This window comes from Triturus cristatus, chromosome 7 (genome assembly GCF_964204655.1).
Source record: "Triturus cristatus chromosome 7, aTriCri1.1, whole genome shotgun sequence".
Lineage (NCBI taxonomy): Eukaryota > Metazoa > Chordata > Amphibia > Caudata > Salamandridae > Triturus > Triturus cristatus.
Window position 1 is genome coordinate 954,737,242 of NC_140590.1, and position 27,662 is coordinate 954,764,903.

The 27,662-nt window shown below is 50.4% G+C and overlaps 1 protein-coding gene across 1 annotated transcript in view; it reads left to right on the top strand.

Annotated features, from left to right (window-relative positions):
- The window catches only part of SEC24A (SEC24 homolog A, COPII component), a 595,056-nt gene that overhangs the window by 504,759 nt on the left and 62,635 nt on the right, over nt 1-27,662 (top strand). Inside the window, exon 19 of the mRNA XM_085617984.1 lies at nt 15,821-15,958. Coding sequence (XP_085474110.1) covers nt 15,821-15,958 — 138 coding nt within the window. The remainder of the gene's footprint in view (nt 1-15,820; nt 15,959-27,662) is intronic.

The window sequence follows — 27,662 nt, forward strand, 5'->3', positions numbered from 1 at the left end:
CCCTGGACTCAGTATACTGCAGAGGTAGGGCCTAACATGGCCTATGTGACGTGTTAAAGTAATTGAACACTTCCCGTGCACGCTATCAGATCACTCACCAGTATTTCTGACCCTCTGCATCCCCCGTATTGTGTGTCTTCGTGCTCCCTGGCACTTCCCCGCTGAGGCGCTACATGACGAAGTGTTACGCAGCGAGGTCAGAGATGCCACAGTAGAATATTTTCATTTAAATACTGGCCCAGTGGAGCATCCGGCTACCTTTTGGGAAGCTTTTAAACTGTTCATTAGAGGACTCTGTTTCGCCAAACAGGCGGGAGTACTGCGCTCCATTCGCCATGAACTTGACTGTTGAGGGAGCTATTCAAGAGATAGAAGTTTCAGACTCAGACTGGTGACCCCCCTCCCCTTTGACACATCGACGTGCGACGCTCCTCTCAGAGGTTCTAGATTGTGCGGCACGTGAAGTGAATTATCTTGGCAAATACGCCCGGGCACGGGTATACAGTGAGGGCGAGAGGCCCAGGCGGATGTTGGCTAGATTGCTCCACCCCAATATTAATCCTCCTTTATCACACACCTCGAGTTGGACGGTGATGAGACGCTTACTCGCAGGGAAGTCATTTCACCTGCTTTTCTCTCCTATTACACCTTTTTATATACCTCTCGGTCACCACCTGTGGGTGGCGCACTCACCGACTACCTAACCAAGGTGGCCATGGTTTGGCTCTACAATGAGCAGAGTCAGTTCCTGGCCTCGCCCATCACTGCTAAACACTTACAAGGTCCCAAAGGCGAGACCTATTGGCTATGCCAAAGCTTGTTTTTGGTATTCACAAACTACGAGTTAATGCCTGCTGTTATACGGTTGTAAAGGTGTCACGCGCTTGCTGTTCTCTCTGTGACCCGCTACAACAGCTCAGATTTGAAGGAAACTGCGCGTTTTTGCACAAAAGCTGTCATTGTTACCTTTCAAATGCACTGATGGGTGTATTGGTCCACTCTTCCGGTCAGACATTTAATGCGATCACTGATTCCATTAATCCCGTTATATGCGGCGCTTTTTTGATTAAAATACATTCCCGCATTCCCCAATGAGCACTAAAAGAAAAAAAAAGCTTCCCTGTCTCCAAAATGAGCAAGAGGCTATTTGAGGAGATACATTAAGCCTGGACTGATTTTAAAAGAATTAGTGCGTGTGGCCATTCAGTATAAGCCTGAATGACCTAAAAATGTGCTGTTCTAATCACGTGACACAAAAATGGCGCTATTCTGCATTTGCACCCTTTCTCTGTGGCTGCCTCTTCCACAGCAACATGATTTCATAAGTCGGCTGCAGTCTATCGCACTTACTTGTTTAACAAGTGTTCCCCGGTGTGATGAGGAAAATTCACGACCTGAACCGGAGGACCGAAAAAAGCACCCACTTCTCAGTGAAGAATTATGGCTACGTATCAAACGTGAGCTTCTTTAGGGGCAGCCCTTTTCCCACTGCCGTTAGTTTCCTGGCGCCCTTTCATTTGAAGGGAAGTGGGTGAGTAGTACACGCCACAGAGTTCACCACAGCATAGTTTTCCATTCGACTGCTAATCACAAACGTGGTGGTGGTGGACGTGATGGTAGCGGTGCTGGTGGATGCGGTGGTGGAGGACATGGTGGTGGACGTGGTGGTGGTGAATGTGGTGGGGGTGGATGTGGTGGTGGATGTGGTAGTGGTGGACGTGGTGGTGGTGGACAGGGTGGGAGTGGACGTGGGGGTGGTGTTGGCGGTGGATGTGGGGGTGGTGTTGGCGGTGGATGTGGGGGTGGTGTTGGCGGTGGATGTGGGGGTAGTGTTGGCGGTGGACGTGGGGGTGGTGTTGGCGGTGGACATGGGGGTGGTGTTGGCGGTGGACATGGGGTGGTGGCGTTGGCGGTGGACGTGGTGGTGGTGATGTTGGCAGTGGACGTGGTGGTGGTGTTGGCGGTGGACGTGGTGTTGGCGGTGGACGTGGTGGTGGCTGTGAACGTGGTGGTGGCTGTGAACGTGGTGGTGGTGTTGGCGGTGGATGTGATGGCGGTGCTGGTGGTGGACATGGTAGTGGTGGTGGTGGACGGGGTGGTGGTGGACGGGGTGGACGTGGTGGTGGATGTGGTGGTGGTGGACGTGGTGGTGGTGGTGGACGGGGTGGTGATGGACGTGGTGGTGGTGGTGGACGTGGTGGTGGTGGTGGACGTGGTGGTGGTGGTGGACGTGGTGGTGGTGGTGGACGTGGTGGTGGTGGTGGACGTGGTGGTGGAGGAGGCGGTGGACGTGGTGGCGGTGGACGTGGTGGCGGTGGACGTGGTGGCAGTGGACGTGGTGGCGGTGGACGTGGTGGCGGTGGACGTGGTGGCAGTGGACGTGGTGGCGGTGGACGTGGTGGCAGTGGTGGAGGATGTGGTGGCGGTGGAGGATGTGGTGGCGGTGGAGGATGTGGTGGAGGAGGTGGTGGTGGTGGAGTAGGTGGTGGTGGTGGAGTAGGAGGTGGTGGTGGTGATGGACGTGGTGTTGGTTGTGGACGTGGGGGTGGTGGACGTGGTGATGGTGGACGAGGTGGTGGTGGACGTGGTGATGGGGGTGGACGTGGTGGGGGGTGGACGTCGTGGGGGGTGGACGTGGTGGGGGTGGATTTGGTGGCAGTACTGGTGGTGGACATGGTGGTGGTGGTGGTGGTGGTGGAGGACCTGGTGGACGAGGTGGTGGTGGATGGGGTGTTGGACGTGGTGGTGGTGGTGGTGGATGTGGTGGTGGACCTGGTGCTGGAGGACCTGGTGGTGGTGGGTGTGGTGGATGTAGTGGTGGACGGGGTGGTGGTGGACGGGGTGGTGGTGGACGGGGTTGTGGTGGACGTGGTGCTGATGGTGGTGGTGGACGTGGACGTGGTGGTGGTGGACGTGGTGGTGATGGACGTGGTGGTGGTGGTGATGGACGTGGTGGTGGTGGTGATGGACGGGGTGATGGACGGGGTGATAGTGGTGGTGGACGGGGTGGTGGTGGTGGTGGTGGACGGGGTGGTGGACGGGGTGGTGGTGGTCAACGGGGTGGTGGTGGTCAACGGGGTGGTGGTCAACGGGTTGGTGGTCAACGTGGTGTGAACCGGGTGGTGGTGGTGGTGGTGGACGGGGTGGTGGTGGTGGTGGACGGGGTGGTGGTGGTGGTGGACGGGGTGTTGGTGGTCTACGGGGTGTTGGTGGTCTACGGGGTGTTGGTGGTCTACGGGGTGGTGGTGGTCGACGGGGTGGTGGTGGTCGACGGGGTGGTGGTGGTCGACGGGGTGGTGGTGGTCAACGGGGTGGTGGTGGTCGTCAATGGGGTGGTGGTGGTGGACGGGGTGGTGGTGGTGGACAGGGTGGTGGTGGTGGTGGACAGGGTGGTGGTGGTGGACGTGGTGGTGGACGGGGTGGTGGTGGTGGACGGGGTGGTGGTGGTGGACGGGGTGGTGGTGGTGGACGGGGTGGTGGTGGTGGACGGGGTGGTGGTGGACATGGTGCTGGTGGTTAAAATGGTGCTGGTGGTGGACATGGTGGTGGTGGACGTGGTGGTGGTGGACGGGGTGGTGGTGGTGGTGGTCGGGGTGGTGGTGGTGGTGGACGGGGTGGTGGTGGTGGTGGTGGTGGTGGACGGGGTGGTGGTGGTGGACGGGGTGGTGGTGGTCAACGGGGTGGTGGTGGTCAACTGGCTGGTGGTGGTGGATGGGGTGGTGGTGGTGGATGGGGTGGTGGTGGTGGACGGGGTGGTGGTGGTGGACGGGGTGGTGGTGGTGGACGGGGTGGTGGTGGTGGACGGGGTGGTGGACGGGGTGGTGGTGGTGGACGGGGGGGTGCTGGTGGACGTGGTGCTGTTGGACAACATGGTGCTGGTGGACAACGTGGTGGTGGTGGACGGGGTGGTGGTGAACGGGGTGGTGGTGAACGGGGTGGTGGTGGTGGTGGTGTTGGTGGACGTAGTGGTGGTGGTGTTGGTGGACGTAGTGGTGGTGGTGGTGTTGGTGGACGTAGTGGTGGTAGTGGTGGTGTTGGTGGATGTAGTGGTAGTGGTGGTGTTGGTGGACGTAGTGGTAGTGGTGGTGGTGTTGGTGGACGTAGTGGTAGTGGTGTTGGTGGATGTAGTGGTGGTGTTGGTGGACATAGTGGTGGTGGTGGTGGACGTAGTGGTGGTTGTGGTGGTGTTGGTGGATGTAGTGGTGGTGGTGTTGGTGGACGTAGCGGTGGTGGTGCTGGTGGACGTGGTGCTGGTGGACGTGGTGCTGGTGGACGTGGTGCTGGTGGTGAGCGGGGTGCTGGTGTTGGACGTAGTGCTAGTAGTAGTAGTAGTAGTGGTGGTGGTGTTGGTGGACGTGGTGGTGGTGGTGGTGGACGTGGTGGTGGTGGTGGACGTGGTGGTGGCAGTGCCGGCTTTTGGGCGGTGCGAGCGGTGCCACCGCACCAGGTGCCAAGGTCAGGGGGGCACCATTCATGCTCTGAAATCGGCACCAGTCGCATTGCCCAACACTGTTGTCCAACTGCCTCTGTCTTTTCCACGATGTTAAACGTAACGTCGTAAAAATAGAAGAGAGAAAACAGTGTTAAACAGATCAGGAGGCACGCTTTTATGCCCACCCATACGCTGCAGTTAAAGATTTGCTCATGAATCAAAAAATAAAAGGTTTTGCATAAACGGTCGGGGTCTTTTATTTAATTGATCTAGGCACATAGAGCCGAGCTCGGCTCTCAACTTTCACTTTCAGTATGTCTTCTTACCGCCTTGATTACGAGACATTCCATGCCAGCTTAATTTTGTGTAATTCACTTTCAGTTTATTAATTAAAACATGTACGTTTTAGGCAGGGCCGACTCTGTGGCGGTGCAACATATATTATGGGTTTAAAAGCACCTGCTGCTGCATTCTTTTCTTCCAGCAATTTTCACACAACAATAAACATGTCAGGGTAACTCTGGTGATTAATATTCTTTCAGGAGGAAGAGACATTGGAGCTTAGTTAAGTGGAAGTTTTGATTCATTGTAAGGTAGCACAGAGGCTTAAGATGCCTGCTGCAAAGAACATGTGCCATGCACATATTAAAGAGCGTATAATGAAAATAAGTCAGTAGGTCACTGCTGTTGTCAGAGAGATCATATTGTTACTTGCAGTTTGTAAGTTAAAATCCTAATGTAGAACAAGGAGCTATTAACTGTCATCAAACCGCTGCATGCAAACTACAAGGTTTAGATTGGAGTGTTATGATTTTTCACTGGTCATTCATTAGTCTAATGTTGCAAAATGGGTTCATTTGGGCAGAAATCAATTATTATTATGAAAGAGAACCCCAGACCAAGCACTCTTAAATTATACTGCCTACGAGTATGGATGACATGACTCGTAGTGTAGTCCTCTGTCTTATGTAATGTTTCCCATACACTGATTTACACATGTATAATTGATTCAGTGGTGTAGCAAGCTGGGAGGTGGGGGCGGTCCACCCCAGGCGGCATGAGTTTTGCTGGCAGCGGCCTCCCCCCACTCTTACCTGCCGTCTCCGTTCAGAAATCCCCCCCACTTTTCAATCGGCCGCCCCGCGTGGTAGCAAATGCAGTGACCCCCACGGGCAGCAGCCAAAGGGCTAGCTACGCCACTGGATTGATTTTCTCTGTGTAATATTTGTGATGTAAAAGGGTCTGACACAGTAAACTGGTATGGGTGGTGCTATAAAACTAATTTAATGCATCTGTGAGAGAGTAGTTATGAAGAGTTGAGGGGAACTGTTGAAGAGTGGTAGTGATTAAATCCCTAACGAAGGTGGTCATTGGGGGGCGCCAACAAACATTGTCGCACAGGGTGTCAACCAACGCTAAAGCCAGCCCTGGGTGGTGGTGGACGACCTGGTGCTGGTGGACGACCTGGTGCTGGTGGATGACCTGGTGCTGGTGGATGACCTGGTGCTGGTGGACGACCTGGTGCTGGTGGACGACCTGGTGCTGGTGGACGACCTGGTGCTGGTGAACGACCTGGTGCTGGTGGACGACCTGGTGCTGGTGGTGGACCTGGTGCTGGTGGTGGACCTGGTGCTGGTGGTGGACCTGGTGCTGGTGGTGGACGGGGTGGTGGTGGTGTTGGTGGACGGGGTGGTGGTGTTGGTGGACGGGGTGGTGGTGTTGGTGTTGGTGGACGTAGTGGTGGTGGTGGTGTTGGTGGACGTGGTGGTGGTGGACGTGGTGGCGGTGGATGTGGTGGCGGTGGCGGTGAACGTGGATGTGGTGGACATGGATGTGGTGGACGTGGTGGTGGTGGTGAACATGGCTGTGGTGGTGTTGGTGGACGTAGTGGTGGTGGTGGACTGTGGTGGTGGAGGATGTGGTGGTGGTGGAGGATGTGGTGGAGGTGGAGGATGTGGTGGAGGAGCATGTGGTGGTGGAGGAGCATGTGGTGGTGGAGGAGGATGTGGTGGTGGAGGAGGATGTGGTGGTGGAGGAGGGGGTGGTGGAGGAGGGTGTGGTGGTGGAGGAGGGTGTGGTGGAGGAGGGTGTGGTGGTGGTGGAGGATGTGGTGGTGGTGGAGGATGTGGTGGTGGTGGAGGATGTGGTGGTGGTGGACGGGGTGGTGGTGGTGGTCGTGGTGGACGTGGTGGTCGTGGTGGTCGTGGTGGTCGTGGTGGTCGTGGTGGACGTGGTGGTTATGGTGGACGTGGTGGTTATGGTGGACGTGGTGGTTATGGTGGACGTGGTGGTTATGGTGGACGTGGTGGTTATGGTGGACGTGGTGGTTATGGTGGACGTGGTGGTTATGGTGGACGTGGTGGTTATGGTGGACGTGGTGGTTATGGTGGACGTGGTGGTTATGGTGGACGTGGTGGTTATGGTGGACGTGGTGGTTATGGTGGACGTGGTGGTTATGGTGGACGTGGTGGTTATGGTGGACGTGGTGGTTATGGTGGACGTGGTGGTTATGGTGGACGTGGTGGTTATGGTGGACGTGGTAGATGTGGTGGACGTCGTGGACATGGACGTTGGGGATGGGGTGGTGGTGGACGTGGCGGTGGTGGACGTGGCAGTGGTGGACGTGGCAGTGGTGGACGTGGCGGTGGTGGACGTGGCGGTGGTGGACGTGGCGGTGGTGGACGTGGCGGTGGTGGACGTGGCGGTGGTGGACGTGGCGGTGGTGGACGTGGCGGTGGTGGACGTGGCGGTGGTGGACGTGGCGGCGGTGGACGTGGTGGTCGCGGTGGACGCGGTCGCGGTGGACGTGGTGGCGGTGGACGTGGTGGTCGTGGTGGACGTGGTGGTGGTGGTGGTGGTGGACGTGGTGGTGGTGGACGTGGTGGTGGTGGTGGACATGGATGTGGTGGTGGACGTGGTGGAGGAGCTGGTGGACGTGGTGGTGGTGCTGGTGGACGTGGTGGTGGTGCTGGTGGACGTGGTGGTGGACGTGGTGGTGGTGGTGGACGTGGTGGTGGTGGTGGACGTGGTGGTGGTGGTGGACGTGGCGGTGGACGTGGTGGTGGACGTGGTGGTGGTGGACGTAGTGGTGGACGTGGTGGTGGTGGACGTAGTGGTGGTGGTGGTGGACTTAGTGGTGGTGGTGTTGGTGGACGTGGTGGTGGTGTTGGTGGACGTGGTGGTGGTGGTGTTGGACGTAGTAGTGGTGGTGGTGGTGCTGGTGGACGTAGTAGTGGTGGTGGTGCTGGTGGACCTGGTGCTGGTGGACGTAGTGCTGGTGGTGAACGGGGTGGTGGTAGTAGTGGTGGTGGTGTTGGTGGACGTGGTGGTGGTGGTGGAGGACGTGGTGGTGGCAGTGCCGGCTTTTGGGCGGTGCGAGCGGTGCCACCGCACCAGGTGCCAAGGTCAGGGGGGCACCATTCATGCTCTGAAATCGGCACCAGTCACATTGCCCAACACTGTTGTCTAACTGCCTCTGTCTTTTCCACGATGTTAAACGTAACGTCATAAAAATAGAAGAGAGAAAACAGTGTTAGACAGATCAGGAGGCACGCTTTTATGCCCACCCATACGCTGCAGTTAAAGATTTGCTCATGAATCAGAAAATAAAAGGTTTTGCATAAACGTTCGGGGTCTTTTATTTAATTAATCTAGGCACATAGAGCCGAGCTCGGCTCTCAACTTTCACTTTCAGTATGTCTTCTTACCGCCTTGATTACTAGAGACATTCCATGCCAGCTTAATTTTGTGTAATTCACTTTCAGTTTATTAATTAAAACATGTACGTTTTAGGCAGGGCCGACTCTGTGGAGGTGCAACATATATTATGGGTTTAAAAGCACCTGCTGCTGCATTCTTTTCTTCCAGCAATTTTCACGCAACAATAAACATGTCAGGGTAACTCTGGTGATTAATATTCTTTCAGGAGGAAGAGACATTGGAGCTTAGCTAAGTGGAAGTTTTGATTCATTGTAAGGTAGCACAGAGGCTTAAGATGCCTGCTGCAAAGAACATGTGCCATGCACATATTAAAGAGCGTATAATGAAAATAAGTCAGTAGGTCACTGCTTTTGTCAGAGAGATCATATTGTTACTTGCAGTTTGTAAGTTAAAATCCCAATGTAGAACAAGGAGCTATTAACTGTCATCAAACCGCTGCATGCAAACTACAAGGTTTAGATTGGAGTGTTATGATTTTTCACTGGTCATTCATTAGTCTAATGTTGCAAAATGGGTTAATTTGGACAGAAATCAATTATTATTATGAAAGAGAACCCCAGACCAAGCACTCTTAAATTATACTGCCTACGAGTATGGATGACATGACTCGTAGTGTAGTCCTCTGTCTTATTTAATGTTTCCCATACACTGATTTACACATGTATAATTGATTCAGTGGTGTAGCAAGGGGGGAGGTGGGGGCGGTCCACCCCAGGCGGCATGAGTTTTGCTGGCAGCGGCCTCCCCCCACTCTTACCTGTTGTCTCCGTTCAGAAATCCCCCCCACTTTTCAATCGGCCGCCCCGCGTGGTAGCAAATGCAGTGACCCCCACGGGCAGCAGCCAAAGGGCTAGCTACGCCACTGGATTGATTGTCTCTGTGTAATATTTGTGATGTAAAAGGGTCTGACACAGTAAACTGGTATGGGTGGTGCTATAAAACTAATTTAATGCATCTGTGAGAGAGTAGTTATGAAGAGTTTAGGGGAACTGTTGAAGAGTGGTAGTGATTAAATCCCTAACAAAGGTGGTCATTGGGGGGCACCAACAAACATTGTCGCACAGGGTGTCAACCAACGCTAAAGCCGGCCCTGGGTGGTGGTGCTGGTGGATGACCTGGTGCTGGTGGATGACCTGGTGCTGGTGGACAACCTGGTGCTGGTGGTGGACCTGGTGCTGGTGGTGGACCTGGTGCTGGACCTGGTGCTGGTGGTGGACCTGGTGCTGGTGGTGGACCTGATGCTGGTGGTGGACCTGATGCTGGTGGTGGACGTGGTGCTGGTGGTGGACGGGGTGGTGGTGGTGTTGGTGGACGTGGTGTTGGTGGACGTGGTGGTGGTGGACGTGGTGGTGGTGGACGTGGTGGCGGTGGCTGTGAACGTGGATGTGGTGGACATGGATGTGGTGGACATGGTGGTAGTGGTGAACATGGATGTGGTGGTGTTGGTGGGCGTAGTGGTGGTGGTGGATGTGGTGGCGGTGGACGTGGTGAATGTGGTGGTGGAGGATGTGGTGGTGGAGGAGCATGTGGCGGTGGTGGAGGATGTGGTGGTGGAGGAGCATGTGGCGGTGGTGGAGGATGTGGCGTTGGTGAAGGATGTGGCGGTGGTGGTGGAGGATGTGGTGGAGGATGTGGTGGTGGTGGACGGGGTGGTGGTGGTGGTTGGCGGTGGACGTGGTGGTCGTGGTGGTCGTGGTGGAAGATGTGGATGTGGTGGTTATGGTGGACGTGGTAGTCGTGGTGGTGGATGTGGTGGATGTGGACATGGTGGACGTGGCGATGGTGGACGTGGCGATGGTGGATGTGGCGATGGTGGATGTGGCGTTGGTGGACGTGGCTGCGGTGGACGTGGCTGCGGACGTGGCTGCGGTGGACGTGGTGGTGGACGTGGTGGTGGTGGACGTGGTGGTGGTGGACGTGGTGGTGGTGGACGTGGTGGTGGTGGACGTGGTGGTGGTGGATGTGGTGGTGGTGGATGTGGACGTGGTGGATGTGGACGTGGTGGATGTGGACGTGGTGGATGTGGTGGTGGTGGATGTGGTGGTGGTGGATGTGGTGGTGGATGTGGTGGTGGAGGACATGGATGTGGTGGAGGACATGGATGTGGTGGTGGACGTGGTGGTGGAGCTGGTGGACATGGTGGTGGAGCTGGTGGACATGGTGGTGGAGCTGGTGGACGTGGTGGTGGTGCTGGTGGACGTGGTGGTGGTGGTGAATGTGGACGTGGTGGTGGTGAATGTGGACGTGGACGTGGTGGATGTGGACGTGGTGGATGTGGACGTGGTGGATGTGGACGTGGTGGATGTGGACGTGGTGGATGTGGTGGTGGTGGATGTGGTGGTGGTGGATGTGGTGGTGGATGTGGTGGTGGAGGACATGGATGTGGTGGAGGACATGGATGTGGTGGTGGACGTGGTGGTGGAGCTGGTGGACATGGTGGTGGAGCTGGTGGACATGGTGGTGGAGCTGGTGGACGTGGTGGTGGTGCTGGTGGACGTGGTGGTGGACGTGGTGGTGGTGGTGGACGTGGTGGTGGTGGTGAATGTGGACGTGGTGGTGGTGAATGTGGATGTGGACGTGGTGGATGTGGACGTGGTGGATGTGGACGTGGTGGTGGATGTGGACGTGGTGGTGGATGTGGACGTGGTGGTGGATGTGGACGTGGTGGTGGATGTGGACGTGGTGGTGGATGTGGACGTGGTGGTGGATGTGGACGTGGTGGTGGATGTGGACGTGGTGGTGGATGTGGACGTGGTGGTGGATGTGGACGTGGTGGTGGATGTGGACGTGGTGGTGGATGTGGACGTGGTGGTGGATGTGGACGTGGTGGTGGATGTGGACGTGGTGGTGGATGTGGACGTGGTGGTGGATGTGGACGTGGTGGTGGATGTGGACGTGGTGGTGGATGTGGACGTGGTGGTGGATGTGGACGTGGTGGTGGATGTGGACGTGCTGGTGGATGTGGACGTGCTGGTGGACGTGGTGGTGGTGGACGTGGTGGTGGTGGTGCTGGTGGACGTGGTGGTGGATGTGGACGTGGTGGTGGTGGTGCTGGTGGACGTGGTGGTGGTGCTGGTGGACGTGGTGGTGGTGGTGCTGGTGGACGTGGTGGTGGTGGTGCTGGTGGACGTGGTGGTGGTGGTGCTGGTGGACGTGGTGGTGGTGGTGGTGGTGGTGCTGGTGGACGTGGTGGTGGTGGTGCTGGTGGACGTGGTGGTGGTGGTGCTGGTGGACGTGGTGGTGGTGGTGCTGGTGGACGTGGTGGCGGTGAACGTGGACGTGGTGGCGGTGGACGTGGTGAATGTGGTGGCGGAGGACGTGGTGAATGTGGTGGCGGAGGATGTGGTGAATGTGGTGGTGGAGGATGTGGTGGTGGTGGCAGCATTGTTGGCGGAAAAGCATAATCTCATTTAGATTCGACTGCGGTCACTCGTCCCGTCTAGAGTACTACACAAGCGAGGCAGCGCGTAAGCTGATGACTGTTCACTCAACAAAGCCACCAAAGATCCTCTTTGAAGTAGTCACGTGGATGAACAGATGTGAGCCGTGAAAGTCTATCGTGCATGTACGGCGTATACCTTCTTTTCAAGCTCGTACTTGTGCTCAGCTGTTTTGAAGCACACTCGTGCTTGTGGCGGCATCCGCCTTGCAGGAGCGAGCAGCGGCCAATTAGCATGCGCGCCCCTGCTCGCTCCTGCAAGGTGGATGCCGCCACAAGCACGAGTGTGCTTCATAATGAGCAGACCGATGGCTAAAGGCCCTCCTAGGGCAGCGCATGCACGCTGCCTAGGCGAGACCTTAAAATGGACCCCGCCAAATCACATTTTTGCTCCAGATGTGCTATGGACCATGCTGATTTATCTCACATGGCGTGGAGCTGCGCACCTATGCTGGCATACTGGGGGGGAGGTTTTTGTCCACCTATCCCAGATGATTGAATCCGAATTACGTCGGACCCCACTGCTGGCCCTGTTAGGCTATGTCAGGCCTCTACCGGCGGCAATATGGAGTTTCGCTGCTATCTCTCTGCTTCTTGCTAAGAGACAGATCTTTCTACATTGGGGGCAATCCACCGTTCCAACAGTGAAGGATTGGGATTTAATATATTGTGACACTACTGGTGACACGTATGCCACATTACAACCACATACTGCACAACCAAAAAATATATGGCAGCCATTATGGACCTATTTATTACTCACCCTGAGGCGATTGACTATCTGTGCTGTACCCGAACAGAGCCCCCGATGGATTACATAGGTTTATGCGATGCATAATTGTCAGTCGCAACGTTTATATCTCCATGCACCTGGTCAGGGGTCTATGGACACGCCTCTCATTATGATGCAACAATTACATTGTGTATTACGCACATACATAGATGGGCACTTTGAGCCCCTGCTTCCATTTCTTCCCATTATTATTCCGAATGGGACTGATGTCACTCAAACCTTGTTCTGAAGGTATGGATATGTTCTCTAGCGAGTATAGTGCATACTGGTCACTGATTCTGCATATGCTGGTACTATTATTATGACATTATTTTTCCTTGTATTTTCTCTTTGTTTGCTCTTTCTTTCTCTTTCTTCTATTCTCTTTTTTATTATGTTGATGGTTTTTGTTATCTGTCTGAAAACTTAATAAACAAAAATTTTTAAAAAGGGAGAGCTCACTCTCTCCATACTTTATTTGTAACAGATTTGGACAAAGATGCATATGATGCTGGTGATGAATTTGACCAACCATACACTGATGACAGTTTGTATGAAGACCTTCACACCAATGGCCTGAACACTTCATCATACATTGGGCTAGTTTCGGCTCTGGGCCCTGGCATGCAACAAAGTGCCTCTTTCGCCATTTTCATGCAAAGGATGAGGTCCTCAACATCCAGTTAACCTCTTTGGAGGTGCTCACTGAGGTGCTTTGGCCTGGGCCCCCCTGCTTCCGTTCAATAAAGAATTGTCTAGGCAGTGCATTTGCCACCAGTGTGACTCTCAGCAGGCATGCCATGGAAGGGTTCACAGGCTTCTCCGGCAACGTCTACTCCACGTTAATGGACTTGTCTTTTGATGGCCGTTGCCAGCTCCTGCACATTTTATGGATAGTAGGGCCATGACACAATCCTCTCTGACCCTGTCCGCCCGGTCACACCAGGGGCACAAACAATTTTGCCCATTTTGTGGCGGTTGTAGGGACTTCTGCATGGCCATAAAGTTCAGCCTGCTCAGCAAACCCTTCCAGCTTTTGGTGGCTGAGGCCACGGTACCCTCAGACCATGGAAACAGCAAGGAGAGTGTGTAGCACAGTCCTTCTCCCTTATGTTGCTGCACCCTCAAAACCTTTTAGTGTGCCTTTTGATGCACATAGCCGCCCTGTCGAAGGCATGATCCAACATTTTCTGCAAGGGTGGCAAAAAAGATGGTCCCATAGTCCAGTGGGTTTACGCCCTAATTATTTCTTCAAATCTGTCCTTCGATCAAGCTGCCGTCTCGGGAGGACCTTCTGTTGCAGCAGGGCAAGTTCCTGCACCCGGGCCTGCGCAACCTTTGCCTCTATGCTAGGAGATAGACCGACAACATCTGTCTGTCTTCGATCTCCTTCCTGAGGTTGTAGATGTCATCTTGGCAGACAGGCATACCTCGACAAAATACATATATGTCTGCCGTTGGGGCAAGCTTGTGGTTTGATGTGGGACCATCCAGAGTATTGCTTTTTGTGTTGTTCCTAACCCAGCAAGGACTTGTTTTGGCGTTGTTAAAGGGTACCTGTTTTTGTTTATTTTGTGTCGCTTTTGCAGTAAGGTAAGAGAAACTTGACTGGATCCTAAAATGGCTAATAGCATTGACTGTAATGGGGAACATCATGTGGAAGATCAGCTCTTTGTGGGATTTGCTAGAGCAAAGAAGGCAGGAGAAGACCGTCTCCCAATGGATTGTGCTCTGCATTAACGTCTGCTACACATTGGCTCAGAAGCAGTCCCTTGAAGGTTTGCTGGCTTATTCCAACAGAGCCAAGGCTGCATACAGGGTGCCTCACTCCTCAGGAAGCATTACACTCTAAACAGCTAAGTCTGTTGAAATTGGCATTTTTACTGCTTGGTCCTGCAAGCCTATTTGGGTTTAGCCAGATCAGACGCACCACCTGGGAGTTACTGCTTTGATATCTGTTAAAAAGGTGAGGAATCTGTGGTTGCAAGTATCCCAAGAACAAGTTATTACCTTCAGTAACACTCTTTCTGGTAGATACTCTTTCTAACCATGGATTCCTCACTAATCCTTTCTTGTTCTGTGAACTGGGCTTTTCTCCACCTGAAAAGGTCCCAAATGTAAAGATCTGCACACCTGATCAAAGCCAATTTGATGGCTCTGCAGCTGGTGGTACAGGCAGCTTTGAAAGAAACTGCATCAGTTTGCACGTGTGGTGCCTGTATGTGCTTCGGCACAGCATTTCCGGAGTGAAACGTCTTTGCAGAGCTGCACAGCGCTAGCTACTGGTGCGCACGAGTACTGCTTGAACCGTGTCCGGGTCTGACGCCTGGGGAATACTCAAAAGGTTGGTAATCTGCACTGAGCTACAGTATGTACCAGAAAGAACATTACTAAATGTAAGTAACTTGTTTGTTCTTGCTGAGGTATTTGGTTACTTGTACAGTTGGTTTAAAAGGTTTATTGTACTTGAGGCAGTGCTGCAATGATAACTGTGTTTTTATTTGGAGATTTGGAGCCACATCCGGATATGGTCTCAGGGGTTTAGTTCATACCTTTAGCAAATCTGCTGTCTAAATACATATGGTAGAACAGATGTCGATTACTGTCGGGCACTTTCAAACAAATTCTTGTCCTGAAATGTCTTGTTCTAACATCCAGGCTCTGACGTGGCCCATGTTGTCATGGGGTTTACTCTGATGCCATGGTCATTGAAGTTTGAAAAATGTAATTAATAGAATATCGCTAGAATTAGCTCCCTTTCAGTAGTTCTCAGTACAGTCAACCTTGTGTCTCCCAGTACTCTTGAGTTCGATTTGCTTATAACCAGGTTAAATCATTTGTATTCTATAGTGTCTGGTGCACGTCAAATTCATAGATTCCCCTTCTTTGCAGATCATGGCTTTACTTCTCAGTCTGTTATTAAAAAAAACGTTCCCTGAGTCTGTCCAGAAAAATGCAGAGTTTATGTGAGTGAATAGTAATTTGCTTATTCTTTCCAAGAATAGTTGTAATGTACAACTATGGGGAAGACTGTTAAGACGAAAAGGAAGTAAACACTTATTATTGGCTGGTAAACCTTTGTATTTCTGGGAAAGGAAATAAGCATGGAGTTTGATAATAGAGTTGCTTTAGGTAGAAGGCCATGGTTAATCTGCTCTTCATCACTTTCAACAGTTTGAAGGTTATACCATTTTTTCTAAATGTTGTTAAAGATATTAATTTAAAAAACATATTGTTCGCGCCCTCGTTCTTCCTTCGCCCCCTCGGCCCCTCCCCCCATTCAAACAGTAGTTCTCAAAAATGTTGCTTTTCATGTTCAAAATTGTACCTGTATGCTGTAAAACTTGCACTTGTGAGAAATGCATGCTTAGAAATGGGAGCTAAACATATGATGTTAAATCCCTTATTGACTTGCGAGCACTCGTTTCCTTAAAGTCATTTTATTCTTTTCTTTCAGAAAGCCTTCCAGACAGGGACAAACACACGTTTGGATGAGCGTACTTTTGCTATGTGTCAAATAAAGAACCAGCCCCTTGTATTCTTCATGCTAATGACCCATCCCAATTTATACAGAGTTGACAATTTGACTGATGAGGTATGTACAATGTGTTGCCTTCCTTTCACCTACTGCCTCCTTAATTTCAACTTATAGCTGTGCATTTGGATACTAAATATCATAAAATATTGCCTAAGAGAAAAGCCAGTTGTATATGTGCATCCACCCACAAAGTGATTTCTGGTGATCCCCGATATAAACCCTCATATGCGTACCTCCAAAACACTGACCAAGATAACAAACATTATAATGGCTTATAAAGACTTTTTTCTGAATTCCAGAAGATGTTTAACTCTTTATTAAGATTTTATCAGAATAAATTTTTTTGTGGGAAAACATTAAATAATTGAGTTGGGGTGTTATAGATTATGAGAAAGCACTAGCTCAGGCAGATTCTTAGGTCCAAATTTTGACCGTCCCTCCGAGTCTTCCCCACCTAAGCTAACATGCCTAACAGACTATAGTATCCTAATAGTTACTTTTTCGCCATGAATTCTCTTAAAATAGCTCTAGAAATAAAGGCAGTCCACCTGAGAGCCCAAACCAAAATATATATGTGTGTATATATATATATGTGTATATATATATATATATTTTCATCCACAAGATCTAATCAACAGTATCCTCTGTGGTGAGGTGCTCAGGTTAAAAAGAATATGTAGCTGTGAGGAAGAACTTAAAATGGCCCAATTGGAGTCTAAACAAAGATTCCTTGCCCGTGGTTACTCTGCCCAAATTATTAACGAAACGATCTCATAAACATCAAAAATATATAGGCTCAATATATTTAACAGACAATTGAACATGGACACCAAACAATGCGACCCAAAAACCGTAGATGAGGAAACCAGGCTCATCATGACATATAGTAAACAAGAGCGGCAACTAAGAGCTATAGTAAGGAAACAGTGGCCATTAATTTTAAGCAATCCTACCATTTGCACGCTGCTCCCAAAGGGACCGGTGATAACCTTTAAAAGATCAGTTTCAATGAACAATGCCCTTGTCAGCAGTAGTCCAGAACTATCTGATGCCTGCAATTGGCTTTCTTCCCAAAATATTTTTTTTAGATGCAGTGCCGTGCAAGGCATGCCAATTTGGTGTAAATATGTCACAATATGGTACTCCGTTTCATGAAAGGCCTATAAAATAGACAAACTCCTTACCTGCAAAATTGATTTTGATGTGTATGTACTTGCATGTATATGTCAATTGCACTATATATAGGGAGTACTAAATAGCAGTTGCATAAACGCATTTTGCAACCTATCCGAGCAATAACTAACATGGATCCCTTATATCCGGTAGCCCGTCATTTCAAGAAGACATATCAAAATAATTGTAATTGACACAGTACCTAAGAGACAATCGAGAAGCAATATTGCGTGGACTGGAAACAAGATATATTTTAGATTCAGACGAAAAATCCGAATGGGCTCAATGCTGGCGAAGATTTATATACATATCTGTAGTAACTGGCTTTTGAGCTTTCTTTCTTTACTGTTCCTTCCCCTATTTGAATATCTATAAGCGATGACCTTAACAAAAAGAATTGGTCTTACTAGTCCAAGGTGTTTTACATGTTGATTTTGATATGCATTATAATATGTTTTTTTTAAAGTGAGACATGAGGGGATTTCTGTAAGAAAGTGTATTTAAATAAGCTGCAAACATGTTAACTTTATATCGTACAATAATAGGCACGTTGTTGGCACTTTAAAAGCACGTAGTCACTTTAAGGGTTATAAGTTTGGCTAGTATACTTTGCCCACAAGGGTGGTATTGAGGCAAGAGTTAGGGCTCAAAAATTGAGCTCATTAAGGAATGGAGCGGCTATAGAGGATCATAACACCACAAGATACACTAAGACAATATCGATCAAAAAATAACATGCAGTAAAGGAATCATTGTGGAGATTGTTTTGATAATGAATTAACAAATGGCATTTAATCAAAATGTACAACATGCATTATGCACTTTATATTGCAGATTTTGCACCAGTGTACTATTTGGCTATATGAATTATATGAAATTATGGCGATCTGTAATTTTTCTAATGGAATAATTGCCTTCATTGTACAAATGCATAATTTTGCACAAGTGTTTTAATATTTAATATTTTGTGCTACAATAATCAAGTTAGCCATTTGTAATGGAGATCCTTGCAACTTTCTTTAATATAGGGATTGACTACACTGCACATATACAGTTTATATGTTTTAAACTCAATAACGATGTCTTTTAACTTGTGCAAACAAAAAGAAAAAATGAAGAATAGTATACTTGTGACCATTTGTGCACGATATCAAAGTGATATGTTTACAGCCAAAAAAAGTCCCGGTATAGGTTTTGTTTGAGTATTTAGAAGTCTTTTGTCTATATCCATAGAATCAACTAACAGAATGTCATGTGATCAAGGCCAGGTAGGCCTAAACGCATCGTGGCGGATGTGCGAAAAATAAAATTACTGCACTAGAACTTTGTCTCTGTGTCCCGATGTCTCCTGGGAGGGGTGGAGTGAGGGGATGACGCAGCCAATATATAGATATATATATTAAATATATATATATATATATATATTATCTACTGGCGGTCGCCAGTAGATAGTTATAGTTAGGACCTATTTTCCATAGGAAATCCGCAACATTCTATTCCCAATAAGTCTGGCGCCGATTGACGAATCTTTGCAAAATTTTCCAAACTTTTGGCCAGCTCCGCTCCTACCCTGAAAGTTTTGCGGTGATTCGTCATGCGGGGGCCGAGAAAAAAGGGGGGTCCCAAACGCGTTTTCCCCATAGGACCTGTTGTCGCAGCTACAGCCCGAACTACTGAATGGAATTACACCAAATTTGGCAAAGAGGTAGTCCTCCGTTCAGACTCATGCCTTTTGCTTAAATGGTGTAAATCCGTTCAGTAGTTCCTGAGAAAATTAGAGTTAAAAGTTAGTGATATCTAATGCCGGGGAGGATCAGCGCACCCTCCCCGAACCCTCCCGAGCACGAGCTGAATGCTAATTGGCTGCCAATACTCTGAATCAGGAAGTGTTGGCAGCCATCTTGTGCCTCGGTAGAACCGAGGCACAAGAAAACCGAAAAAAAGGCGCAAAACGCGACAAGGGGGCAGGGTAGAAACACCCTGACCCCCTAGGCCTGCTCAGGGGGTCCCACACGGACCCCCAAGGCCCAAATTTTTTTTATTTTATTTTTTTAAATCCGCGCATCCCGCTGACGGAAAAAAAAAACGAAGCGCGGATGTCCGCGCTTCGTTTTTATTTAGCCCCCGGGGGCAATATCTTTATCATAATGGGGGGCCCAGAGGGGCCCCCACACGCCCCAGGGACCGCCACCTCCACGGGGCACTAATTATTTAAAATAGGGGGTCCGTTACGGACCCCCAAGCACCGGGGACCACCACCCCCCGGGGCTTAAAATTTAAGTGGGAGGGGGGACCCCCTCCTGGGGCCAAAGATGGCCCTGGGGACCGCCACCCCCCAGGGCCGCTCCTGCAGTGTCATTTGAGATGTCATCAGTGATGTCACTGACCATGTCATGAGTGATAGAATATGTGACGTCATCAGCAGTGCATTGCGGGGGCTCAAGTTATAGTTAGCTGAACTAACTATAACAGGGGAATTTCTAGGGTTTTATACGAGGGAAATGTCCAGCTAACTATAAGGCCCCTGAAACCTATGGTTTTTTCAGTGAATATTTAGATATATAGATATATATATTATCTACTGGCGGTCGCCAGTAGATAGTTCTAGTTAGGACCGAGTTCCCATAGGAAATCTGAAAATTCTATTTTGAATAACTTTGGCGCCGGTTGACTTATCTTCGTGAAATTTTCAAAACTAATGGGGCGCGCCGCTCAGCTCCTACCCTGAAAGTCTCGGGGTGATTCGTCAAGCGGGGGCTGAGAAAAAAGGGGGGTCCCAAAACGCGTTTTCCCCATGCATTTTCCCATATGACCTTTAGTCGAAGGTACAGCCCGAACGGCTGAACAGAATTACTTGAAATTTGGCAAAGAGGTAGTCCTCAGGTCAGGCATGTGCCTTTTGCATATATGGTGTCAATCTGTTCAGAAGTTCCTGAGAAAATTGCAGTTAAAAGTACATAAATATCTATATGCGCGCACCATGCGTGCACCAAATGTCCGCGAGCGTAATTCTGATTGGTGGTTAGATGTCAGTCAACATTCGATTCGGTCGAAATCAGGAAGTGTCGGACGCCATTTTGTGTGTGACAGTGAAAAAGAAAGGTGGAGAACGTGAAAAGGGGGCAGGGTAGAGAGTTCCTGACCCCCTAGCCTTTGTCAGGGGGGTCCCTGAAGGACCCCGAAGGGTGAAAAAAACATTTTATTTTTTTCAAAAAATCGCGGGGTGCGCACGGTGAAAAACCCTTAAAAAAAAAAAAAAACATTTTAAACTGTTTATAAGTTTATAGAAGATATTACCTATGCTGTTCAACTTTATCCAAATTCCAAAAAAAAGAGCTGGGCCATTCCATATTACAGGATACAGTCAATCTATAACTATATACATAGGTAGTTTATTGTAAAATAAATATATAAAAAATATAATACATACATAAATTAGCATTTAAAAATCTTGCAAATTCACTGAAAAAACCAAAGGTTTCACACATGTTAGCTGGACATTTCACTCTTAAAAAAACATTGAAATTCCCCCGTTATAGTTAGTTCAGCTAACTATAACTCGCGCGACCGCAATCCACTGCTGATGACGTCACATATTACATCACTCATGACATGGTCAGTGACATCACTGATGACATCTCAAATGACATCACTGATGACATCATCCAGTGAATGTGTCTTTCTGAAAAATAAATATTTTTTATATATGTATATCTAAAGGTTAATGGAAGAATAAATGGGTAAATAAGTGTTTAAAAGGATGTCTTTTTTTGTAAAATTAATTGTATAACTGACTTATTAACAGTATCTTAGTGAATACGGTGATGTAATATGTGACGTCATCAGCAGTGGATTGCGGTCGCGCGAGTTATAGTTAGCTGAATTAACTATAACGGGAGAATTTCAATGGTTTTTTACGAGTGAAATGTCCAGCTAACTATAACATGTGTGAAACCTATGGTTTTTTCAGTGAATTTGCAAGGTTTTTTAAATGCTAATTCCTACTTATCACGTGTGTGAAACCTATGGTTTTTTAAGTGAATATAGATATATATATATAGATCTATATATAGAGAGAGAGAATTTTTTTTCCCCAGCGGCACACCCCCACACAACTCCAGCAAAGTGCTCATTAGTTATTTATGTCTTGTTTTTCATTAAACAGTTGCTGTTTTTCACTAAACAGCAACACTCAACATGGAACGCCAACGCATTTCGGCATACACCTTCAACCGGTCAACCCCATGACCCACAACCACTGTTAAAATAAACAACAACATAAAAAAGTGACATGTCCTTCGTTCATTTCCTGTTAACAGCATCTAGACTACCTACTTCCCCATCATGTCTCACAGTTTCAGCCCCATTGGCGTTACTTCTGATTGCATGCAGTTCCATAAATCCCAACTTCGCACCACATTTTCAGTTTTAGTTTTTCAGGCATGATTTTCACTGTGTGTGGACCAGATTTTAAATTCTACAACTGAAAATTCATTCTTAAATGTTACTGCTGAGCCAATTACTTAGCTGCAATACTGCACAGGTTTACAACTGTTGTACATTGCATATTTCATGGAGTGTCATGTTTCTTCAATACAGCACTATGGCATATATATTGTTGTTAGACCACATTATTAAATTGCTAATGCCTATATATCATTTCCTATTTTTCTATTGTGAATATCCTATGCATCTCTTATTATTTCTCGATAAAGTACAAGTGCAACCAATATGTATCCATTTTTTAATGGGATCAACTGCCATTATGGTTGGGTCCCAATATTATTGCACAAACCACATAAAGTGCAAATGCATACTTCTCAACAATTTCCCACAGGGATCAGCCACCCATCAACTAAAGTGCAAGTGCTTTCTATAAACTATTCTTGTGCTCTCATCGCTGTCGCCTAAAGTGCAGATGCATAGTCATAAGCACCAACTCGGAAGTAACAAGTATATCCAGTATAAAATGCAAATACTGTTTCTAAACAAGTCACTCTATTCTGCCCAAATGCCTCTGAAGTGCAAGTGCATATTGGTAAACACTCTTCTCAAATCGTAGAATGCAAATGTTGCTTATAGGAGTATGCACATATAATATTCTCACTCTATGTATGCTTATAATATTCTCACTCTATATATGCTTATAAAGTGCAACTACATAACCATGAACCGTTATGCAAATTATTTCCATTTTGTGAAAATTAAAGTACTGATGCTATATATAAACAATTACCACTATGGTCCAACTTCCATTGTGATCCATTCCCTTTTATTGAACCATATGTTCTATGGTGATCATAAGAAAGATAAATTAATCCTCATACATCCCTCTGCATGCAACCTGGCACTATGGCACGACCACTTGTGCCAGGTATGATTCGTTAACATGCTGTGACAAAGCCTGCTACATGTCCATTTCAACATTCTCGCAAGTGCTGTTCAGTACATCACATCGAAATATTCAGGTAAAAACCATTTCCGATTTCAGCATATATATCAGTTCAGTTCTCAGATTCTAGAGGGTCTGACAATGTACTATCAATGAAACTCAGGCTTTAAAAACGCAGGTTCAAAAGTGCAAATATAAACTATTTATAAATGGACATGCAGCTCAGCATCACGGTTTTGTGCCCCCACGATTTTTTCAGTGCCCCAGAGAATGATTATCCTCGATTCGCACTGACATAGTTCTAATTCCCTATTTACTCTACCTGGGTAGATCGTAATGTGCTTTATGCCATAATATTGCAAAGATGTTAAATTGACTTGGTGGCTCTCCCAAAAATACTTATGCTTTATAGTCCTGATGTGCTGCAAAATCCTTCGTCTCAGCCTATAGATAGTACTACCAACGTAACACATTCCACAACCACATTCCAATTCATAAATCATGAACTGATCTTACATGACCTACCTTCAAATGTCTTATAATCTGTGCAGTTAGTTACAAATTTGCAAGCCTTGCAAGTGGCACATTTCTTAAAATCATAATTCCTACCGGTCAGCCAGTCAGGCTCTTGATTGAACATAGACCTTATCAACATATCACCCAAAGATGGTGCCTTACGTTGTGTGATCCTGGGATGCTGACCTGTAACATCCTTCAAATGTTAATCAAGATTTAAAATGTTCCAATCTGATAGAGACTACTAGCCACAGATTCCTTCTCGTAGAATTATCCCCAGGCGTGAGACTGGATCTGGAAACTTTTTGCCACAGCATCCCTGCGCGCCGGGGCGGGGCGACATTACGCGACTCCGCCTAGGCGTCGTCCGCATACGTGACGTCAGCGAGGTCACATAAGACCCGCCCCGGCACGCCCACATCAGCTTTTTCCTTTTCCGCGTGCAACCCAGATCCGTTCCTTGCTACGGGCCTGTTTAGGGCCCCCTTTCTTCCATTATTTTTGGTGGAACAGTGTGCGAATGCCTTTGGGCTTTAAAACGTACACGTTTTGTGGGCGTCTTATGTCGGCGACGGACCCTCACCTCATTTGCATGTGGGGTTTGGGGGAGGATTACGGCACCACAGATTGTGCAGTGTGCCAAAAGTTGAAGCCGAAGTCGCGGCGGGAGCGCCAAATGAAACTTCTCTCGGCGCGTCTCTCCAGTTAGACGTCCTCCCCTTGGTCTGCTTCGGCGGACGGCTTCAGGTCCGGCCTTGGTCGTTGTCCTCGCCTTTCTCCAATGTCACGTGAGCGTCTCTCCCCGATGCGTAAGTGTTGCAGTTCGTCCTTGGGGTCTGGTTTCCAGCCTACCGGGGGCATGGACTTTACGCGGGTGATGCGGCCCCACGTGTCGTCCTATCCACCGTTTCCTGGTGTTGTAGCATCGAGAGTCCAGATGGAGACTTACGCGGCGGCTTTGCATGCTTCGCTAGTGTCACCTCCTCCTTCCCCTCCTGGGGCGTCGGCGGATCCCCGCTCTGCGCAGGTCCCTCCATGGTGGTTCCGGCCCCGGAGCCGACTGGGTCGGATCCAGGCTTGGAGGATGTGGTACTGTTGGGATGCGGCACCTCCTTCAAGCCACGGCGTCTCTGCCTTGCCGCAAACTCCTGTGGGGGTCCCTGTGGTGTCGCGGGAGGTCGCCAGGTCTCGGGTCGCATCCCCGAGCTCCTCTCGGTCCCTTGGCAGGGTGGTCCTGTCTAAGGCCGTAGTAACGCTGCTACGGCGCCAGCAGCAGCTGGACCGTGCGGAGCCACAGGGGTCGGTGGACTCTCCTCGTCCCGCTCCGGGTTGAGGCCGAGGGCGGACCCCTCGTCCCTCTCCAGGCCCCTCTCATACCTCCTCACAGGCGGCTGCCTCCTTGGAGGGCGAGTCGGAGGTTGTAACATCACTGGCGCCGCCACAGGGGTTGCCGGGCGACCTTCGCCTACTTCTGGGTCGCGGCCAGCGGAGTGCTTCGGGCCCCTCCCCGGGCCCGTCCCGTTCCCTCACGCAAGTGGTTGCCTTGGCGGGGGTAGGGCCGGCGCTGTCCCGGTGCCGCTCCGGGGCTGGTGCGGCTCCAGCTCTACTCCGGTCCCCGTTCTGGGGTGACTTGAAGGTCCCTTGCCCGGTGACGCCAGATGGCGCCGGTGTCCTGCCTCAAGCAGCGGACGCTATGGCTCTGCGCAGGGGTCGTACCGCGGATTCGTCTTCGAACGCTCCTAATTCTCCAAAGGCAGGCTGCATATTGGTATCGTCCTCCCTGGAGACTGGTCGCCGTGTGGTGTCCTTTTCACCGGTGTCGAAGGGTGGCTTCCTGCCCTTCTGGATACAGAGGTGTTCGTCAGAAGAGCGGCAGGTCCCTCATTCTTCGGCTCCTCCTGACTTCCAGGTTTGGCCCTTGCCCACCCCGCTTGGCCTCGGGGACGGCCGCCTTAGTTTGCAGCCGTCGCCCACGGAGGAGATGCTTTCTCCCCCGCGGGGCCCTACGGATGCAGGTGCAGCCTTCGCTCATGCGGTGTTCACGGCTGTGGGCATCCTATGCATGGGTGACCCGGTTAATCACTTTCCGGCGGACCATCTGTTGGAGGTCCTCCACAAGGACTCTGGTGGGAGGGAAATCTTACTTCCCTTTGAAGGTTCGCTCCTTTCTGCCTTGACGGGGGCTTGGAGGCATCCTGCCTCCGGGGACCCGGTGCCTCCGCATCGGCACCTTCCGATGCCGCGTGACCCGGCTTGCCTGTCCATTCACCCCTCAGCCGCCAGCCCCCTTTTGCGGACTGCTTTTCCCTTCCTGCCACCCCTGTTGGCTACACCGTCCAGAGAGGCCCGCTGGCTGGACACTTGGGGACGCAACATTTTCGCCTCGACCAGCGCGGCCCTGCGGGCCCTTAACACCTTGTGTGTGCTGGCTCGGGCCTCCTCCTGTTTGTGGGACTCTGCTGAGTCTTTGGGGTTTGCAGCGTCCCAGGAGTCTGCTCAGGTGGATTTGCGGCATCATGCCTTGGATGGCCGGGAGCTTGCGGCGTTTATTCTCCACTCCGCTCTGGACGTCTCTGAGGCGCTGGGCCGGGCCATGGCTTCCTCAGTCGCTCTCCGTCGCCATGCTTGGCTTCGGTACGGCGTCTTCCTTGAAAATATTCGGGAGAGGCTCATTGATCTCCCATTTGATGGCAGTCTGTTGTTCCATGCCCTGGCTGACTCCGCCATCCAGAGGCTCTTGGCAGGGCTCTGTCCTTCTCCTCCGCCTTGTCCTCCTCCTCCTCCGTCCCCTACTCAGTGACTTCTGAGTTAGGGTTGCTTCTGGGCCTTCTTAGGCAGGCTGTTATGGTTGTGAAGTATGTTTTTCTGGCCGTTTACGTCCTTCCTTGGGACTTTGGCATTGTTGGCTGCTGGACGGCCCTTTTGTTGTTGTGTGTGAGTTCTGCAGGAGTTGTTGCACAGACTTGGCCCTGAGATTGGGCCTTCTGCTTTGCTTGGGCTGCTGTCAAGCCTGCAGTGGGGGTACTTTTTTTTCCCCGTGGTTCTTTTGTTTCTTAGTCTGCTGCAGAAGTTCTTCCAAAGAGGATTCCCATATCTTGGGACTTCACGTGCCATATGTGGGGCTATGGTGGCTGTCATATGGCTTGCGCTCTGCTGGAGGGTTCTGGTCGCATTCGGGTACCTGTTATCCATGGTGTTTACGTAGGTTGCTTTTGCTTCCTGAGGTCGTGTGTGTGGCCACTCGTGGTGGTGGCACAGGGCCTCTCCTCCTCTCCCTGCTCCTGTTCTGCGGTCTGGGGTGTCCCTGTGTTCTCCCTTGTCAGGCGTCGCCTACTTGGCCTTCCTGGGGCCTCGGGCTGTTCTTCTTGCTTCTGGCCTTGACTGCCGGCATTGTTCTGGCTGGCAGGCTGCTCTCCATCTGGAGTGGGCTCGCCTTCTTCTCCCTAGTTTCCTTGGGCTCTCTAGGCTTCTTCTTCTTCTTCCGTCTTCCTGTCTTGGCATTCGGCGGAAGCTATGTTGCCTTGTGGTGTGTTTCGGCCTCTCAGCCCTTGCCCTTGGTTCCTCTGCTGTGAGTGTATGAGCCTCTCCAGCCTTCATTCCCTCCTACATCCCCTTGGGGTCGGTGGGGTTCTGCTTGTGGGGGTTCCCTTGGGCTGGCAGGGGCAAGGTTCTACCTGGTCCACAGATCTGGTCCCCTTTGGGGCCCTCTGTTCTGCATTGGCTGGTGGGTTCCTTTCGCAGACCCTCCTTCCTAGGGGGTATTGCTAGGGTATCTATTCTATGTGACGGAATCTGTGGCTAGTAGTCTCTATCAGATGTACGAGTTACTTACCTTTGGTAACGATGTATCTGGTAGAGACATTTCTAGCCGCAGATTCATTCACGGCCCGCCCTTCCTCCCCTATTCTGCAAGGACACTTGGGTTGGTCTTCGATACTCGCCTCCCGGTGGGGGGCTCTGTCTCCTGTGAGTGCCTTGCTTGTTCTTGACAGATGGCTCCGTCTGGGGGCGGTTCATTTCTCCCTTGGTTCTTTGGAGGATGGGGTTTCGGTGCGCCGGTGCCCTGCTGCTCTGGCTACTCCAGGTGTGGGGGGATTGCTTCTATCCTTGTCCTTCCTCCCCTCCCTTGCTATCCTCTGGTTTGAGGGTCCTCTGGCCGTGTCTTGCCCTTGTCCTTGTGGGTGGTTGCCCTCTAGGTTGGGATGGCTTGGAAGTTTGTTGTCCCTGTCTGTCTTGAGACTGGTCCCATTCCTTGCTCAGGATGGGGGGGGGGGGATGGGTTGCCTATGTGTGCCATGACTTTTAAGTATGCTCTTGCCTCCAGGGCACAGAGATGAGGTTGTCTGTGCTGGCAGGGTGACTGTGCAGGTTCCTGCTTCTTCTTTCTTCTTTCCCTGTCCTTGGGTTCTGCGGTGTTGGCACTACTCTGGTGGTGTTTTTCCACCGTTTTTTCACCGTTTCTTTCCAATTTTTTCTGCTCTTCGCACACTGTTCCCATGCTTCCACAGTTTTTTATCTGGTGATTCCGCGTTGTGGTGCGGAAAAGTTCTCATAAGAAAACTGATGTGGGCGCGCCGGGGCGGGTCTTATGTGACCTCGCTGACGTCACGTACGCGGAGTCGCGTGATGTCGCCCCGACCCCGGCGCACAGGGATGCTGTGGCAAAAAGTTTCCGGATCC